The sequence below is a fragment of the Monodelphis domestica genome, chromosome 5 (genome assembly GCF_027887165.1).
Source record: "Monodelphis domestica isolate mMonDom1 chromosome 5, mMonDom1.pri, whole genome shotgun sequence".
NCBI classification, from domain to species: Eukaryota; Metazoa; Chordata; class Mammalia; order Didelphimorphia; family Didelphidae; genus Monodelphis; species Monodelphis domestica.
The window spans coordinates 2,791,835-2,811,592 of record NC_077231.1 but is presented as its reverse complement, the minus strand read 5'-3'; the positions used below and the strand labels follow the sequence as shown (position 1 = coordinate 2,811,592).

Below are 19,758 nucleotides of genomic sequence, written 5' to 3'. Positions count from 1 at the left end.
GTTCTGCAATTGGCTCTCTGGCGGAAGGAATTGAATGGTGGTGTGTTCTGGAGCTAAAATAAACTTCCCACAGCCTGGAATGTGGGGAACTGGGATGCTCAAAGGATTAGAAAATCTTGAGAGACTTTAGCACGGATTATCATTATAAATGTTGGTTTTTTCTACAAGACTAGGGTGGGGGAAAGAACGTGTGGTTATTTGGTTTTCATATAGACCCTGAACTAAGGGAATTTATTTTTCCTTAGCACATTTTCTAGAAGAGTCGTTGCTCTTTGCCTTTATCAATTCTCGTTGTACCTTCTAAAGTTTTCAACTCAGAAGCCATGTTGTGTTAGTAAACAAATATTGCAGCAAAACATCTGCTTTTTTATTTGATTTGAGTAACGTGTACATTTAAGATACCACTTCATAAGGAAACAAAAGGTGTTGACTGCGGAATTGTGATCACGGGGTGCTTTTGATGCTGGTAAGTAGGCTGTCAAAGAAGAAGGACCGAAGAAAGATGAAGAGCCACAGACGTTAATGGGTATGGGTAAGAGGGAATGGTTCCAGATCCTCTCGGCAAATATTTAGCTTCTTGGTCTGGCTTCTATAAATATCACCAACTAAGCAGGGGCTCCCAATAGCATTCCTGTTTGTGCGGGCCGTGACGTATGCCTCTTTTCTTCCCCTGGTTAGTGGATTGGGAATCTGGTCCCTGAGTGCTCTGGGGGGTGGTCTCTCATCCATGACCCTAAGCCCCTCCGTTAGCAGGATCCCTAGAGGATGGGCAGTTGTGTACCAAATCTTGCCCTGCTTTCTGGCCTGGGAGGGAAAACTCTTCCTCTCCTCCGCATTTCTTTTTGTTTGTGTCTTCCCCCTTCCCCCCAAAGAAGGCTAGCAGGGGGAGGAGCTCTCTGTTCCCAGCACACTTGGGAGTCTTGACTTGAGTGCTTTTCAGCTTCCTGTGGGCCATCTCCACTTGCCTGTGGGCTGGCTGTGCTGGGAGCTACCCTGAGCAGGGAGAGTTCTCAGACTAATCTCAGCAGAAGTGTGTGAGGGGGCCCTAACGAAGGGTCTCAGTGGCCTCTGAAGACACGCTCCTTTGAGCATTTACTTTGTTACTGGTGTGTCTGTCATGACGCTGCTGGAGCCGGAAATGCTCATGACGGCGGTGCGCTCAGGTAACCCCCTTTTCATCACCTTTGCTTGGAAACTGTTTTCTGAGTCCTGCTTTCTAGCCTAGGCTCATTGGGTGGCTTGAGAGATGATGACCCAGGGCAAGGGCAAGGCACAAAAGAGCCTACTTTTATTATGAATTAACAGTTGATCGTTTTCCTTTGTTTTAAAAATTCTGAACATTCTGACTCGGGGATGACTCATGTGGTTGCTTCAACTCCGTGAAGAAGTATGTGGACATAAAGCTGCTTTCCTTGCTTTCCCTAATCAAGTACTTTTAAGATTGCTTTGAGGGTGTTTTATGCATTGCTGTCTTTAGGGGCCTGTCTCGGATCTACAGCTATTCGGTTCAACAAACACTTAATAGATGCCTCTTAAACACCAAGTAATATTTGTGTGCTCCTTCGAGCAGTCCTAAGAAAGGACTCCTTCTGGGTCTTGGGGATTGTCTTCGTTGATTGCCCTTTGTTTCTTATGGAGATATTCCAGTATATGGCCACAGAAAGAAGCACTAGTCCGGAGGCTTCTTATTAATGCCCCATTTTTCTTGCAATAAAGGCTTTTCCTACCTCAGAAGTAAACTTTTAAAAAACCTTCTGTTTCTAATTGGCTTGTCTAGGTTGCTAGTGTTTTTAAACTTTCAAGATAGCACTCTAAAAATAAGGGAATGTTCTTGGGCTATTTTTAGACTTGGGCTAAAATGGAGTGTAATATTTTCTTTTTTTTCCTCCGAGAACATATCTTGAAAGATTCATGCAAATGGCATTCGATAACCCCTTCCCATCCTCTGGCCTTCACTTGGAGGGGAGAATAAGATTCGTTGTTGGTTCTGGCAGCAGAGGTCTCCTGGTTCTCCTTGGGGAGCACTTAGGTAGAGTGAAGGCTAGATACTTATCAGTAGAAGCCTCAGGTTCCACGAGGCATCCCTGTGCAGAAGGGAAAGGAAGCAGTATAAAACTCACTGTCACCTTTCCTTTCTCTCCAAAGAAGAAGGCGGCGAGTGTCTGGTTTTAAAGGGCCGTTCCACACGAGGTTTTTGACACGTTCCAGGCTGTTTTGCCTTTTCCTTTTCCCCAACCTTGTCCCTGTGTTAATGTGTCACTTCTGTCTTTGACAAAATTGATCTTGCTCAAATGTACTGACATGGTTTCTTTTAGAGGTTCATTTTGCTTTGGAATAATGCACTCTTTTTTAACCCTTACCTTCTGTCTTAGTATCAGTTCAAAGCAGAAAAGCAACAGAAATGAGGTAATCAAAGTCAAGTCACTTGCCCCAGACCCCGCGGTTAAGTAAGTGGCTGAGGTTAGAATTGAACCTCCCGACTTTAGGCCTGGCTCTAGCCACTGTGCTACTGAGCTGCCCCAGAATACTGTACGCTTGTACAGTTTTCGCGATGATTTACTTTTAGTTCCAGAACTTACTCTAGAACATGTAAGTATCTCTCTTGGGGTAGTCCCTCAAGTGACAGGAAAGTCTTTTCTAGATATCTCTTAGGAAGACTTCCATAATCTTTCCTTCTCCAATCTAGGAGTCTGTTTCCTCTATGACAGATGTTTCGGCTAGACTAGCTTCCCGTTTGGCCAGCCACTTCATCAAAGTTTCAGTGGAGAACAGTGCGCAGGGCAGGTGATTGTCAGTAAAAGGAACTTGGCTGGCTGGTAGGGGGGAGATGAAAAGTTGAGGCAGGAGACTTGGTCTTGATTTCTTCCTTTCCCTTCTCTTCTTAAAAAAATTCTTGTGACCGCTTGAGGCAGAGACGACTAGAAGAACATCAGCCTGACTTCTCTGGTGCCTTTTGTAGCATCCCAAGCATATTCACATCTATGAAATATAGATGACTGTATTACTACTGTGTCTCCAAGCATGAGGCTTTACCGATAAGGTTTGTGAAGGTAACCTTGACCTGATCACGAGACCTATTGCCCAACACAAGTCCATTAACATGTTCGGAGACTTGCCCGGGAAAGCGCGGTTATGTCCTACACGCCCAAAGGTGTTCCCTCTACCTTGCCACCCAATCTTAATTGTCTATACTTTGTGATGTGGTTACTACGTCCTTGGGAGTACCGCCCAAGCAGGACATGAATAAATTCAGAGGCAATCCCATGAACTTCCTCTTGGCCTTTCTCCCTTCCATGGAGCTCCACTGGGCTCCTCAATGACTCTGTCTCTCTCTTCTTGACCTTCTCCTTCCCTGAGGCTGTAACCATCTCGGCCTGCATTCTCTATCTTAATCTCCTCAACCACCTTGTATTCCATTATCCTCATTTTCCGCCTTAAGGAAAATCATAGGGGTTGCCTGCCCTATCCAATCACTGATTTGTCGGTGTCTTTCATTCTCCACCCTGGTTCTCGGTTCCTACCTCTCCTCGGGTCCCATCACAAAGGGGAGCCCCTTCCCTTGTGGGACCCTGCTGGTCAGGGAAGTCCATCAAGGAAAACCCCACACCTTTCATCCAAAAGTATTCATAGGCACACCTTGTTTAACTATGTAAAATTATGGTCTTTTCACTCCTGCAAAACTATGGAGTGTGGCAGCTATCTTTGGGGGGGGTATTTAATTAATTGATTTGGAATATTTTTCCATAGTTACATGAATCATGTTCTTTCCCTCCCCGCTCCCTTAGCCAATGCGCAATTCCACTGGGTTTACATGTATCATTGATCAAGACCTATTTCCCTATTATTGTTAATTGCACTAGGGTGATCGCAATCATATCCCCCTCGACCCATGTGATTGAGCAGTTGTTTTTCTTCTGTGTCTCTGCTCCCACAGTTCTTCCTCTGAATATAGAGAGAATTCTTTCTCCTAAGTGCCTGAGAACTGTCCTGGGTCATTGCATTGCTACCAGTAGCAAAGTCCATTACGTTCTCTTGTACTGCAGTGTATTAGTCTCTGTGTACAATGTTCTCCTGGTTCTGCTCCTCTCACTCTGCATCGCTTCCTGGAGGTTGTTCCAGTCTCCATGGAACTCCTCCAGTTCATCATTCCTTTGAGCACAATAGTATTCCATCACCAACAGATACCACCATGTGTTCAGCCATTCCCCAATGGAAGGGCATCCCCTCATTTTCCAGTTTTTTGTGTGGCATCTGTGTGTGCAGCTGCCCAGTGACATACTGCTGTCATTTAGCAAAGGAAACAAAAGGAGTTCTTGAATAAACGGCAATGCGATGGAGTTTAGAAAAATTGAAACAGCTGCTCAGTGGCTTCAAGAGAAATCAGTAGGCCTAAAATGTGAAGGCAGTTATTGGCATGGGGAATTTTTTTCCTCTACATTAATTTTCTGGATCCCACTCTGATAATGGTAACTGCAAAACTTTGCTTCAGTTACTTTCTGACGAGTTACTTTTGGTTCATTATAAGGAATCTTTTTGAAAGGTTGCCCGTGATGGGCCTGCCTCATAGGAGATCTCGTGCTCTAGAGCCTAAATATTGTTAGAGCAAGACCCCAGGAGCTTTTATGGGATTGACATGTAGCTAGAGAGAGTGCCAGGAGAGCTGGACGAGGCCAAGAGTCCAGGGTTGGAAGAGCCCTCTGAAGCCATCGGACCTGAGCAGGGAGCCCTCTGATAGCCTCCTTGACAAATAGTCCTTTAGCCTCAACTTGGAAACTTCTAGGGAAGAACTCCTCCCCCTTGAGCTAGCCCATTTGGAACAGCAATTCCCAGTGCTGTAAGGAAGTTTTTTCTGTGCATTGAATCAGAATCTCCCCGTTGCTCTTAGCTTTCCTAGCTCTGGCCTTTGGGGAGAAGCAGAAGCAGAAGGCGGCAAACTCTCCTCCTCATGTTTGACTGCTGCTGGGTTATTCCTCAGTGTTCCTTTTTTTATTCTGAACCTTTTGGTGTATTGGCACTGGAAAGACTGGGTTTAGGAATTCCCCTCAATGCAGCAGGAACAAGCCAGCATTTGGCTGCAGGATCTCGTAGACAAGGCTGTCTCTACATTAAAAAAAGAAATCCTCCCGCTCCCTGTTCGGTCTTGAGCGTGCCGTTAGAGCTTCTGGTTGCTCAGAAACTTGGGATTCACGGTCGGCAGCATTAGTGGGCTGTAACGCACCCTGCTATGACTTAGGCGCCCTCCGAAGCTGTGATGACCACTCTGGGCTGGTGTTGGAGGAGGAGCACAGTGAGCTTGGGAAAACTGAGGCCGAGCAACACGCCTTGTGAGCGTTTCTCAGACTGGCGGAAGAGGCCTGGGAGACCCCGAGCCAACGGGCCTGGGCTTCGGGTCTGGACGGCTGAGCTCTCCCAGCGGTAAGGAGACGAAGGTGGCTTTAGTGTGTATGGCTGGCGTGCCATCCTCTGGGCCGTGGGCCCTTTATTATGAAAGCCTGCTTTGGGCCCAGCTCTGTGCTGAGCCCCGAGGATACAGAAAGGGCTAAAAGACCGTCCTTGTTTTCAGGGCATTCATGATCCGGCGGGGAGACAGCATGCAGAGCTCCAGAAAGGGTAAGTCAGGAATAATCAGCAGAGCATCAAGAGGGACCAAGAAAGGCTTCTTTAAAAGGTGGGGCTTGAGCGGAAGGCACAGATGAAGTGGGAGAGCATTGCAGACGTGGGGAGCAGTCAGAGAAGCTGCCTGAGCTGCGGAGGAGCCTCTTGTGGAAGGAATAGTGAAGCACCTGGTGTCAGTGGCTTGCAGAATATGTAGGGGAGGCAGGTGTGAGGTGCAGAAACACTGGAGAGCCGAGGGGCGTGGGGGGTTATGAAGAGCTCTGGATGCCCAAAAGAGCATTTTGTATTTTCTCGTGGCAACCGCTGGATTGGTATTGGAATGCGAGAGGGACAGCGGGCCAAGTACACTCGAGGACGGTCCGTTTGACCCCTGACTGGAGGGTGGACAGTGCAGGTGGCAAGAATGAAATGATGAAGGCCTACGCCAGGAGAAGAGAAGGGGAGGTGATGTGTTCAAGAGCTGTTACCAAGATGACTAGGCTACTATACTATATTTGCCATTGACCATAACCTTTATGGAACTGTATTTCAGATCAAGCCTAAAATACTGAGGACAAAGAATATTTAGAAAGGCTTGTCTGATGTAAAAGCAGAAAGGAGGCACCATTTCTTGGTTCATGCCACCTGCCTAGCACTTTGCAATTTAATTCTGTTCAACAGAAATGGATGTCGTGTGTGTGTGTGTGTGTGTGTGTGTGTGTGTGTGTGTGTGTGTGTGTGTGTGTGTGTGTGAGAGAGAGACCCATTCTTGGTGACTCCCTCTTCACCTCTGGGGTTCTTGCCTACTTTTTCAGTGTTCCTGATATTGTCACGTCTCCAGAAAGTCCAGGGCCCAAGAAAAGTCATGAAGTGGGTATGGAGCCTCAGTAACTTCTCTGTCCACTGCACTGCACATAGTCCTCCAGAGAAACCAGGAGCAGAGAGAAGCATTTTCCTCCTCTCTTTTTTGTCCCATCTATAAAACCAAAAACTTTGTACTGCTTAGGTGCACAAGAGGAAGGCTTTTAAAGCTGATGCTGTGGAGAAAATGACTGGGTCAAGGGTAGAGGAATGTGGGTGAAGTATTTGGTGGTAGCAATCCAGCTGTAGCAAATAATCCTTAATAGCAGAAAGATTATATCTTTATCTCCTGTTTCACTTTGCATCTGTTGTTCTGCCTGCTTTCAACTCCAGGGAATAAGATGCTTCTCCCAGGATAAACTCATTACTTCTCACTGCAAGATCATACTGCTAACTCCAGCCCTACCTCCCTCCGCTTCTTCTCTCCTTTGACTGGGGGGCTGGAGAGCAGAGTACCAAACTCCTCCCAATACCTTCCTTTATAGAAGGCAGAAACTGGACTCAGTTTACTCCACTTTGCATCTGGTGCCATGTCCAGTTTCAGCTCTCTGGAATAAGACCCCCCAAGTTCCCCTGGGTATGTGCCCTGTTTCCTTTTATGTGTAGTGTTTAGATTGTGAGTTCCTTTAGGACAGACTCTTTATTTTTATTAATTTTATCCCCATTGTGTAGCATTGAGCCTAGGACATAGTATAGTTTATAGTAGTAGTCTCTCGGTAACCGAGGATGACAATCGTCTTTGTGCGCTTTCATCTGTGATGTAGAGGAGTGTGCACAAAGACACTTGTGCGTGAAGGAGATTTAAGTGGAAAAGTCGGTGCACAGAGACAGTCCCACTCTCTCGGCGTTGGAAGCCTGGGTCCAGAGGCACGAAAAGTCGTTACACCTGGAGACTTCCTCAGCTGCATGGGATGGCCGTGTTGTCTTTTGTGCTCCAACACGCCCTGAGCACTCCACAGTGCTTTGCTGCGTCGCCCTCTCAGCCGTTGAACCTTCTTATTGGTTTCTTCCATCTGTTCTGCCGAAGCAGTCTTCACATGCTGGGTGAGCAAAGCCCTGGTTCACCAGGGGTCGACGACCCAATGGCTACCCTCACAAGGTTTGGCCGGCCTGTCGAAGCCGTTGCCCAGGGTGTGGCCACTGCCGCATGCTAGCAGCTACTGGGAGCCACCAGTGAGAGCTGGGGGTCAGGTGGGGGTCCGAGGCTGGAGAGCTGCCCTAGGAGGGCACGACAAGCCCTCCATACCAGAGATACTACCCCTCCCTGAGCACCCCACACACCCCTGGGACATGGTAGACACTTAATAAATATTTATTTTTGTATTGTATATATTTATTTGTATTGGGATGGACTTTATAATCACTTGTGAGCTTATCTGTTTTGGGAAATGGAATGAGACTAAATTCAAGGGAGTTGATGGTGAAAAAATAGGTAGCAAGATAGACTTTCTGGATCAGTGATGATGAACCTTTTAGAGATGGAGTGCCCCCCCCCCCAAGTGCTGTGCTCGCCCCCACTCAGAGACCACATGCCGTGCCCCTCTCCCCTACCAAGTGCCAGGTTCATCCTGCCTGCCCCCTTACCCCACACAGGGGAGGGAGAAAGTGCTCCCATCGGACTGCTGGGCGGAGGGGTGGGTGAAGTGAAGAATGTCCTCAGCAAGTGTAGAAAGGGGGAGGGGAGTGGCCCAAGCACTCTGCTCCCCTTTAGCTCTGGTGCCTGTGAGCCACCCACCTTACCCACTATTGGGCTGCTGGGCAGAGGGGCATAGGATGTGAAAAAATGTTGTCAGGTATGGTGGAGAGGGGGAGGGGAGCAGCTCTGCCTGAGTCCCTCTGCCTTTTAGTAACAAACTCTAGGGATGGGATTGGGGGAGGGCAGCTGTGTACCTACAGAAATTGTTTGTATGTGCTATCTTTGGCACTGTACCATAGGTTCACCATCACTGTTCTAGACCTACATGTCCAGAGAGATCAAAGAAAGAGAGAAAAGGACTTATGCAAACAAAAAGTATTGATAGCTGCCTTTTTTATCTTCTATGGGAAAATGTCTAAAGAAATTATAGTATCGGAATGTAACAGGATAGTAATTGTGCTATAAGAAACGATGGAACAGTTTCAGAAGAAATGAGAAAGACCTCTATGAAGAAACAAAGAGTAAAACTAAGAGAACAATTTAAACAGTGACATTACAAAAAAAAAGTTAAAAAAGGAAGGACTCTGATCAATATATTAATCAAGTCTGAGTTCAGTAGACTGAAGGTAAAATATGCTGCTCAATTTTCAGTGTGGAAGGAGAGGCAAAAGACTGAAAATGCAGAGTCATCCATTCTCATGTGTGACCAGCCAATTTGGGAAATCTGTTTATTGGACTATGAATATTTTTGATGAGGGTTTTGTTTTTTCCCTTTCTTCTGTTTCTTTGGTGGGGATAGGAGCTGGGAGAGAGAGAGATAGGAACAGATTATTAACCCTTGTAAAAATAAATTTATTTGAAAAATAGCAGAAAAAGAAGATATAGAGTAAGTTAAAATATTAATTGCTAGAAACCATGTTAAATTGCGAGGCATGACTGTTTATACATATGTACGATATTAATTTATGGAAGGCTTAGGTTTCTGATTAGGTTTCAGACATTAAATGAAATTTTAGCTTGCAAAAACTTCTGTCTTATAGGTTGTCTAATATGAATTTAAGCTTATAGAGTTGTAGAATTTTCATATTGGAAGGGACCTTAACAAAAAGAATCACAGGAGGCAAAGGCAAGATGGCAGAGTGTACAGGCAGGAATTTAGCCGAACTCTCCCAGGATTCCTTTCCAAACAACTTGAAAATAATGTCCCATATTGAATGCTGAAGTGTTAGAGCCAATAGAAGGTTGAGTGAGACATTTTTCCTGCCCAGGACAAATTAGGAGGTTGGCAGGAGAGGTTTGTGATACTGGGGTGATAGTCGGCCACAAGTGTAACTTGAATTGCAGCAATACCAGCATCCGACCTTGGAAACAGCTGCAGCAATAGCTGCAGTGGAACAGGGGCCCTGCTCATGGTTTTAGGGTGTCAAAGAATACCTGTAGGCTCTCACAATGGAACAGTGGCCCTGGTCTTATTTCCAAGGCAGAAAGGAGCACTGTTGCAGCTTCAGGAGATCAGGGAACCTGTACCAAAGAAGAATGAATGCTAGTCTTTGAGGCTGCAGAGGAACAAGGCCTTTCTTGGATAAAGATCAATGCACAAGCCAGGAGATCAGTGATCATACTTCTCCTTGGATCATATCACCTCAGAAGCATTGAAAACTTTACAGACCCCCTAGAAACAGCAACAGAAAAAAACCTGATGGTTGGGATAGTGCCCCCTACCCCTCAGGAATAGATCCCAACTTTTAACATAAAATCAAAATCAAGAAATAGACTGGAAAAGTGAGCAAACAACATAAAAAGGATAGGGGTAGAAGATCAAGCCACAAACTCAGAAAAGAGCATTGATGTAAAAACAACTATCAGCAAAGCCTCAGAGAAAAATGTGAATTAGACACCTGAACAACAAGAATTTCTGGAAGAACTCAAAAAAGATTTAAAAAATTCAAATAATAGAAATAGAGGAAAAATTGGGAAAAGAAACAAGAGTAATGAAAGAAAACTATTTCTAACATATTGTTTTTCAATTATATGTAATAATTGTTTTTTCATTTTCTAAACTTTTGAATTCCAAATCTCCCCTCCCTCCCTTCCCCACTCCAAGATGGTAGGCAGTTTGATTTTGGTTATACATGTATGCCCAGATGCAAGAAAATTATGGAAAAGGAGTCAGCAGCTTAGTAAAGAGAAATCAAAAATAATATTGAAGAAAATAATACTTTTAAAACCAGAATTAGCCAAGTAATGAGGCACAAAAACCCATTGAAGTGAAGAACTCCGTTAAAAAGTCTAATTGGACAATTCAAAAAAGAAATACAAAAGCTCATTTAAAAGAAAATTAGAATTGGTCAGATGGAAGCTCATGACTCCATGAAACATCAAGAAACAATAGAACAAAATAAAAACAATAAAAAAAGAAGTGAATGTGAAATAGTTCATTGGAAAAACAACTGACCTGTTAAATAGATCAAGGACAGAGATAATTTTAAATTTATTGGACTACTAGAAAGTCATGATCAAAGAAAGAGCCTAAGTATTATATTTCAAGAAATTATCAAAGAAAACCCTGATATCCTTGAACCAGAGCATAAAATAAGAACTAAAAGTATCCATTTTTTTATCACCTCCTGGAAGAGATCCCAAAACGTAAACTCATAGGAATATTATAGCCAAATTATAGAGCTCTCAGATCAAAGAGAAAATATTCCAGAAAGAGACAATTTAAATATCTTGGAACCACAGTCAGCATAATACAGGGTATAGCAACTTCCACGTTAAAGAATTGGAAAGCTTGGAATATGATATTTTGGTAGATTGAGGAGTTAGGATTATAGCCAAGAATAACCTACCCAGCAAATATCCTTAAGGGGGGGTGGAGGGAGGAAATTTAGTGAAATAAAGGACTTTCAAGCATTCCTGATGGAAAGTCCTTATCTGAATAGAAAATTTAACTCTAAAAAAAAAAAGCCTTGAAGTATTAAAAAGTAGACATGAAAGAGAAATCTTAAGGGATTCAGTAAGGTTAAACTCTGTATTTCTATAAGAACTTTATTTTTATTAGAGTAATTAGGAGTATACATATAGACAAAGAGCACAAGTGTGAGTTCTTAAAGGAAAAGTTCTTGAGTGAGAAAATAAAAACAGTAAAACTATATTAGTGGTATACTTCGGCTTTGCCCTCAGAACTAGATAAAACTAGCGGTAAATAAGAAGTTAAAGAGTTGAAATGAATTTTAGCAAACTTGGGTATGATAGATCTCTATAACAATTTTAATGTAAACAGAAAGAAGTATATCTTTTTTCAGTTGTACATGACAGCTTCCTAAAAATTGACAGTGAATTAGGACATTAAAACCTCTCAAACAAATACAGAAAAGCAGAAACATTTTAGATGCATCCTTTTAGATCTTAATGTAATAAAATTTACTTTCAATAAAGGGCCATGAAAGCAGATTAAAGATTAATTGGAAATTAATGTAATCCTAAAGAATGAATGGGTCAAAGAGCAAATCACAGAAACAGTAAACAATTTCATCAAACAAGTGACAGCAGTGAGACAGCATAACAAAATTTATGGAATGTAGGCAAAGTAGTACTTAGAGGAAAATCTCTATCTCTATAAACAGTTAACCTCAATAAAAGAGAGAAAGAGCAGATCAGTGAATTGGAAAAGAACACAACTTAAATACCAAATTGGAAAATCTGAAAATTAAAGGAAAGATTAATATAGTTGAAAGTAAGAAAACTATCAAAGTAGTAAGTAATACTAGGAATTGGCTTTGTGCAGACCCTCCCCCCAATAAAATAGATAAGCCATTAGTTAATTTGATTTTTAAAAGTGAGAGAATACCAAATTACTAGTATCAAAAATTAAAAGGTTGAAAGGTCCACTAGTGAAGAGGAAATTAAAGCAATTATTAGGAACTGTTTTGACCAGACATATACCAATAAATCTGAAAACTTAAGTGAAATGAATGAATATTTATAAGAATATAAATTGCCCAGATTAACAGAAGAGATAAAAGAATATCTAAATAAACCTATCTTCAGAAAGAAAGAAATAGAACAAGCCATAAATGAACTCCCTAAGAAAAAATCCCAGATGAATTCACTGGTGAATTCTAAAAAATAATTAAGTCATTCTACTTCTAATTTAATGAATTCTAATACTATAGAAACCTTTTGGGAAAGTAATCAAAAGAGTTATACAAAATTCATTTTATGACACAAATATGGTGGCTGATAACTGAACCAGGAAGAGCAAAATCTGTGAAAGAAAACTATAGACCAATTTCCCTAATTAATAGTGAGGCAGAAATTTAAAATAAGATCCTAACAAGGAGATTATAGCAATATATCACAAAGATAATATGTCATGACCTTTTTTAATACCAGGAACAGATAAACATTCTCATGTTAATTAAAAAATAACAAAAATCACATGATTTTCTCAATAGTTACAAAAAAGAAGGCTTTTGACAAAATAAAAGTCATTCTTATTTAAAAAATTGTAAATTAATAAGTGGAATTTTTCTTAAAATGTTAAGTGGTATCTATCTAAAATAGTCAGCGAGAAGCTAGAAACCTTTCCGATAAAATTGGGTTATTACAAGAATGCCAGTTAACATCACAAATTTTCAATATCATATGAGAAATGCTAGCTCTAGCTATAAGAGGAGGGTAAAAAATGGAAGGAATAGGCAATGCGGAAACAAAACGATCACTTTTTGTAGATGATATAATGGTTTACTTAATGAGTCCTAGAGAATCAACTAAAAAACTAGTTGAAATAGCAGTTGCATCAATTACAGAATACAAAATAAGCCCACATAATATAATGTTAAATATTATAAGTAATATTTAAAATAAACCTCGCATTTCTATATATTGCCAACAAAGTTCAACAGGAAGAGATAGAAGGAAAATGCCATTTAAAATAATTGTAGACAGTATAAAACATTCAGGTGTTTACTTGCCAAGACAAACTCAGTCAACTTTCTAAAATGATTTTTGTAGAGCTATAAAAATATTATGAAATTCATCTAGAACAAAAAGTCAAGATTATGAAGAAATCTATAGAAAAGCATGTGAAGAGAAAGGTAGCCTACATCTCAAAGTGTATTACAAAGTGGTAATCATGAAAACAATATGATACAATGCTAAGAAATAGTGTCATGGATCATAGGAATAGATTAGGTACATGATACACAGTAGTAAAAGACCATATTAATCTAATGTTTGATAAAAGCAAAGGTCCTGGCTTCTGGGAAAGTAATTCACTATTTGACAAAAATTGCCAGATATAAAATGATAATTTTCATTGCATTAAAAAGTTTTTGCATAAATAAAGCCAATGTAGCCAAGATTAGAAGGAAAGTAGAAAACTGGGAGGGGGGGGGAGAATTTATAGTACGTTTCTCTGATAAAAAGAAGTATATAGAGACCAAAACCAAATGCATAGGGAACAGAGCCCGTGATTTGTAAACATCATTCTCCAAATGATAAATGATCAAAGGATATAAACAGAAAGTTTTCAGAAAAAGACATCAGAGCTATCTATAGTCATATAAAAATGCTCTAAATCACTTGATTTAGATTAGAACAACTTGATTTAAATTAAAACAACTCTGAGGTAGCTCCTCATACCTCTCAGACTAGCTAATATGACAGAAAAGGAAAATGGTGGAGTTGTGAACTAATTCGACCATTTTGGAGAGCAATTTGGAACTGTGCCCAAAGGATTGTAAACTTGTGCATACTCCAACTTGGCAATACCACTACTAGGTCTGTGTCCCAAAGAGCTCCAAGAAAAAAAGAAAGGATCATTTATAGAAGCTTTTTTTGTGGTGGCAAAGAATTGGAAATGAAGGGTCCATTGAATGGGGAATGGCTGAACAAGTCTTAGCATGTAATTGTGATGTAATACTATTATGGTATAAGAAGTGATGAGCAGAATGATTTCTGAAAAATCTGGGGTTAAACTAATACAAAATGAAATGAGCAGAACCAGGAAAACATGCACAAAAACAGGAATATTATATGATGATCAATAGAGTGATCCAAGGAAATTCTGAAGGACTTATGATGAAAAATGTTTTCTGGTTCCAGAGAGAGAATTGATGGAATCAGTAGAGATTGAAGCATGGTTTGTTGGGTTTTTTCCCATTTTCTTTATTTTTCTTGCCTTTTTCTGTGTGGCAAAATGGTTAATATGAAAACATGTTTCACATGATTTCATGTATGTAACTGATATCACATTCCTTGCCATTACAATGGGTTGAGGAAGGATGAGAGAGAGGGAGAGAATTCAGAGCTCAAAATTTTAGAAAAATGAATATTCAAAATAAATAATATATTTGAAATTTTAAAATTAAGAAAAGTCAGGCACCCAGGGGGGGAAAAGATTTTGCTCAGGGTCACAGAGGATGTGTTAATCTGAGCCTAAAACACAGGCCTTACTCCACCCTCTGACCTTCATGACAGAGAAGATGAAAGAGACATCTGCATTTCCCCAAATACCTCCTTTTAGTCTTTTGAGTTTTTCCATTTGCTTCCACAGATTGGTGCAGTTCTTAAGAAGTGGCTATAGAAAACAGTACAAGAGTGGGTGTAAAATTTGGCTGGTTATCTGGCTACAATTCCTATAATCCTCCTCTGGGCCTTTTCCTTTATCTTCTCTGGCCTTTATGATGATTTCAAAAGACTGGTAGGCAGCCAGAAGGTTGGCTGCAGTCATCTTTATTCTGGATTATTGCCTCTTACTGCTCTCATTCTGACTCAGGTGTCCTTATCTGGGGTCCTTTCAGACTATAGGCTCAGATCAGAGGATTTTGCAATAATCTCTCTCCTTGGATCTTTCTCTAACCTCTTCCTTTTCCCTTTGGGGATGGAAGTCCTCACAACACTGAATTATCCTTTAGTTGCTAGAAGCTGTTGCCTGAATACTTGATATAGAAACATTCCCCTAAATCAAAATTGTGGAAGAAAGGTAAACATAGGAGGCAGTTTAAAATATGCTGCTTTCCTTTCATGGCTTCCACTTGTATTTTATTTTTTAAATGTTTTTATAATAGTCATGGAATTAATAAAGCAAAATTTATGGGCCTTTCTTCCTTTAAGGAAATCCATTAAAGCCCAGGCTGAGGCTGACACTGGATAACAGGAGTCCATGGGCATTAGACTCTTCTTTAGCCCTGTGCCTGAGCCCAGAAAATATGACACACAGAAACTTATCCCTGGATACTTTAGGGATCCATAATTTAGTCCTAATGGGTGCCCTCTTATCAGTCAGTCCATCAGGTCTTTATGAAGGGCCTGCTGTGCTCTAGGCATCTGGTCAGGTGCTAGAGATTCAAATACAAAAATGAAATTGTTTTTGCCCTTAGGAATTTAGGGTCTAGTATGGGTTGGGTACTGGTTTAGGGTTCTGAGGCCCTGAAGAAAGAAGCAGTCTTGTTTGTTGCTTTGAAGAAGCCTACATTCTTCTGTGTTTTTCCTCCCCAGTTCTTTCTCTCATTGTGGATAGCATTCTTTCTCATAAGTCCCTTGGGATTGTTTTGTAGTAGCAAAGTCCATTACATTGGATTGTCCCACAATGGAATCTACCTCCCAAGACAAACACAGGAACTCTATGAACACAACTACAAAACACTCTCCACACAACTAAAACTAGACTTGAACAATTGGAAAAACATCTATTACTCATGGGTAGGATGAGCTAATATAATAAACATGACAATCCTACCCAAATTAATTTATTCAGTGCTACATCTATCAAACTACCAAGAAACTTCTTTATAGAATTAGAAAAAATTATTTGAAAATTCATTTGGAAGAACAACAGATCAAGAATACAAAAAGAACTAATGAAAAAATAAATGTGAAGGATGAGGGCGTAGCAGCACCTTAAATCTTAAACTACCAGATCTTAAACTAAAATAAAACTGGACATCAAAACAATATGACTAAGAGACAGAAGGGAGGATCAGTGGAAGTGGAATAGACTTGGGGGAAATGACCTTAGATGCTTTGTGTACCCAGTTCATGGGCACCTTCTCACATTACCCTCCTTGCCATGTCAAAAAGAATACCTATACCTGTAGAGTTTGCTTTGCCTGGGACTCTTTTTTTCCTTTTCAATTGAGTCTCCTCCTAATTACCCACACCCCACCATTCCCTTCTATTTCTCCATGGTGAAATGTATTTCTATTCTCAGCAGAGAGAGAGAGAGAGAGAGAGACAGAGAGAGAGAGAGACAGAGCAAGCACACAAGCCCCTCCCTTCCACCACTCCTTCCCCCTTCCTCCTTCCTATATATGTCAACATGGCACCATGATTATATGAGAAATGCTTTTTCCTCCCCTTTTAGCCTTTCCTCTTCCAGTGTATTTCTCTTCCCTTCTCTTTCCATTCTTAAACTCACCAGGACGTGGCAGAAGCACTCACAGTCCTTGTTTAATTGAGTGCCCCCTGTAAGCTCAATGGTGACAGGGTCCCCCGGGGGACATGTCCTCGTTTAGACTTCTCTTTGTTTGTTACCTTTTTGTGTCTCTTCACTCCTCTGAACTTCAAAGCTTCTTGGCAGTGGTGGTCTTCTCATCAGGAACGATTGGAAGTCTTCTATTAAAGGTCCACTCTTTGTAGCACTATATTGCTCAGTTTTGCTGGATGAAATATTCTTTACTGTACACTCGTAGTCTTTGCCTTCTGGAACGTCATATTATAGTGGTGACTGCCAAATCATGTGTGATTCTGCCTGTGGGTTGTGGGTGCTTGAATTCTTTCTTTCTGGATACTTGCAGTATTTTTTCTTTGACCCAGAAACACTGGATTTTGGCAATGATGTTCCCAGGAATTTTCGTTTGGAGAGTTTTACAGGAGGTGATGTGGATTCTTTCTATTTCTACTTGCCTTCTAGTTCTAGGAGACCTGGGCAGTTTTCTTTGAAGATTTCTTGGAAAGTGATGTCATTTTTTGGTCATGGTATTTAGATAGTTCATTGAACCTTAATATTTTTCTCCTCAATTAGTTATCCAGGTCAAATGAGATACCTTATCTTTTCTTCTATTTTTTTAGTCCTTTTCTTCATCTTTCTCGTTGCCCCATGCAGTCATTGGCTGTTATTTGGTCCATTCTTGTTTTCATAGTTACATTTGTTTCTTGGGCAAGGTTTTGTTCTCTTGTGCCAAGCTGTTAATTCATCTTCTAATTCGTTCTTCTATAGCTCTCATTTCTTTTCCAGTTTCTTCCTCAAATGCTCTCATTTCACTTATGAAAACATTTTTTTAATTCTTCATTTCTTCTAAGAATTCTGGTTGAGTTTGTGCAAGCTGTGTTTTTCTTTGAGGCTTTGCTTGTAGATGTTTTGGTGTCATTCTCTTCTATGTGTGTGTCTTGAGGGGTCCTGCCATTGTAATAGATCATTTTAGTGGGAATTTTTGGCTTTGTTTGAACATCCTTCCACCCTGCTTTCTGATGTCAGAAAGTGGAGAGAAGCTTGTCCTGTTATTGCTTTCTTGGAGTGTTGTATTATTCCAGGGTCTTAGGGGTGCTCAGGGAGGGGTAGTATCTTTGGTATGGAGGGCTTGTCGTGCCCTCCTAGGGCAGCTCTCCAGCCTCGGACCCCCACCTGACCCCCAGCTCTCACTGGTGGCTCCCAGTAGCTGCTAGCATGCGGCAGCGGCCACACCCCGGACAACGGCTTCGACAGGCCGGCCAAACCTTGGGAGGGTAGCCTTTGGGTCGTCGCCGACCCCTGGTGAACCAGAGCTTTGCTCACCGAGCATGTGAAGACTGCTTCAGCGGAGCAGGTGGAAGAAACCAACAAGGAGGTTCAACGGCTGAGAGGGCGACGCAGCAAAGCACTGTGGAGTGCTCAGGGCGTGTTGGAGCACAAAAGACAACACGGCCATCCAATGCAGCGGAGGAAGTCTCCAGGTGTAGCGACTTTTCGTGCCTCTGGACCCAGGCTTCCAACACTGAGAGAGGGGGACTGTCTTTTCCATTTCAATCTCCTTCACGCACAAGTGTGTTTGTGCACACTCATCTACATCACGGATGAAAGCGCAGAAAGACGATCGTCATCCTCGGTTACCGAGAGACGACTACTAGTCTAGGGGCAGACTGGGAACTTGCAGACTTTCAGTGCTCTCAGAGTGGTCTGATTTAGTGCCAAGCCTGTTTGCTGCCCTCCTTGGCTGAGCCCTGCAGGAGCCTGACCTGGGCTTGGGTCTGAGCAAGAGGAGATACAGGTGAACTCCAACGCCAGTTGGTTCAGAGCTGCTGCAGACTCCCTTTCAGCCTGCATTCCCATCTTGATTGTTGTTCTGAAGCCTGGGCTAGATAGATCTGAGCCACGCTGCTGCTGCTGCTGCTGCTGCTGCTGCTGGCCTCTGAACTTCCTCCTTTTTCGGTACAGCCCCCGTGGCCTCCCCTCCCTTCTAGGACTGGCTAACACCTCCCCCCTCAGGCCTGAGGCTGGCCTGCTCCAGGCTTGTCCATCCTCAGGGCATTCAGTCCCTTCCTAGGGTCTACACAGCGTTGGGGCTGGCCTGGGCTGGCCTGGGCTGGCCGGAGGCCTCAATTTTTCTGCCTTTGGTCCGGCTCATGCCCTAGCTGTGCTTGGAGCATCTGGGATTAGTAGTTCTTTGCATGGCTTCTTGTATTTCCTTCCACCCTCTTGGCTCCGCCCCCCCCCCCCCCCCCATTTGTTTTGTTTTTGTGTTTGCCAGGACCAAGCATTGGGCCAGTGTTTGAGCCCAGAGCCTCCCAGGACAAAGCCACCTTTATGTGTGGCCGTGCTTGGGGATGCCTTAGGGTCTGACTTCCTCATGGAGTGGATTTGTACTTTGCCCTTCGTCTCAGGGAACATGTTTCCAAAGGCCGGGTCAAGCAAGCCTAGGGCTGCCCGCTTGGGTGTTCTCGCTTCAAATACAGTACAGCCCAGATGAAGGGAGGGCCTGTGGTGTGCCTAGCACTGTGCTCCAAAGAATTCCATTGATAGTCCAGACCTGGAGAATCCCCTCAGCTTCTGAACCCTCTTCTTTTGGAGGTTTGGGGAGGAGTTTTCATTGCTCTGCCCTCTAGGCGCAGATCTAGATAGGTTGCCCCCAGCTCTAGTCTGGTCATTGAGTGACTACTAAAAGGTAATTTGGAAGTTCTGAATGCTGACCTTGGAGTGGCTACTAGCTGCTTTGCTTTGGATAGTCTCCCGGCCAGGGAAGCAGGGCTGATGCTCTGGGTTCTGGGAAGCCCGGGCACTCCCCTGCCTTCCAAGAATGCAGGCGCAAGAGGGACTCCATCCCATTAAGCTGCTTGCTCCCTTTGACCAGCCGAGTTTATATAAATCCCTTTCACATTTTTGCCTTTGTTTCTTCTTTGTAAGATTTATGAAAATGTATCTCTGCAGTGTTTGTGTTAGCCCGTGTTCTTGGCAGAGCTGGGGAGCCCCCCTCTGCACACAAATGCCCTCAGTGAGCTCAGCCTTGCAGAAGTTTTATAAGCGAGAAGCGCTCCAAGGGATGTTTTGTTTTTGATGGGCAAGAAGAGTCCCAGCTCCCTGGGGCATCAGGGACGTCATTCCCCAGGCTTCAGACTGCTCCAAAGGGCATTTCTGTGGGGCCGCCGAGTGTGTGGAAAAGGGCTCAGGCGCTTGCTCCCCCCCCTCC

At 42.6% G+C, this 19,758-nt stretch overlaps 1 protein-coding gene across 2 annotated transcripts in view; it reads left to right on the top strand.

The window, feature by feature from the left end:
• The window catches only part of MRTFA (myocardin related transcription factor A), a 119,478-nt gene that overhangs the window by 8,203 nt on the left and 91,517 nt on the right, over positions 1 to 19,758 (top strand). Inside the window, exon 2 of one of the 2 annotated variants that reach the window (XM_056797388.1) lies at positions 5,564 to 5,610. In XM_056797388.1, coding sequence (XP_056653366.1) covers positions 5,571 to 5,610 — 40 coding nt within the window. In that variant the 5' untranslated portion in view covers positions 5,564 to 5,570. Of the gene's footprint in view, positions 1 to 971; positions 1,164 to 5,563; positions 5,611 to 19,758 lie in introns of those variants that run through there. The other variant, XM_056797386.1, reaches the window with a different exon arrangement.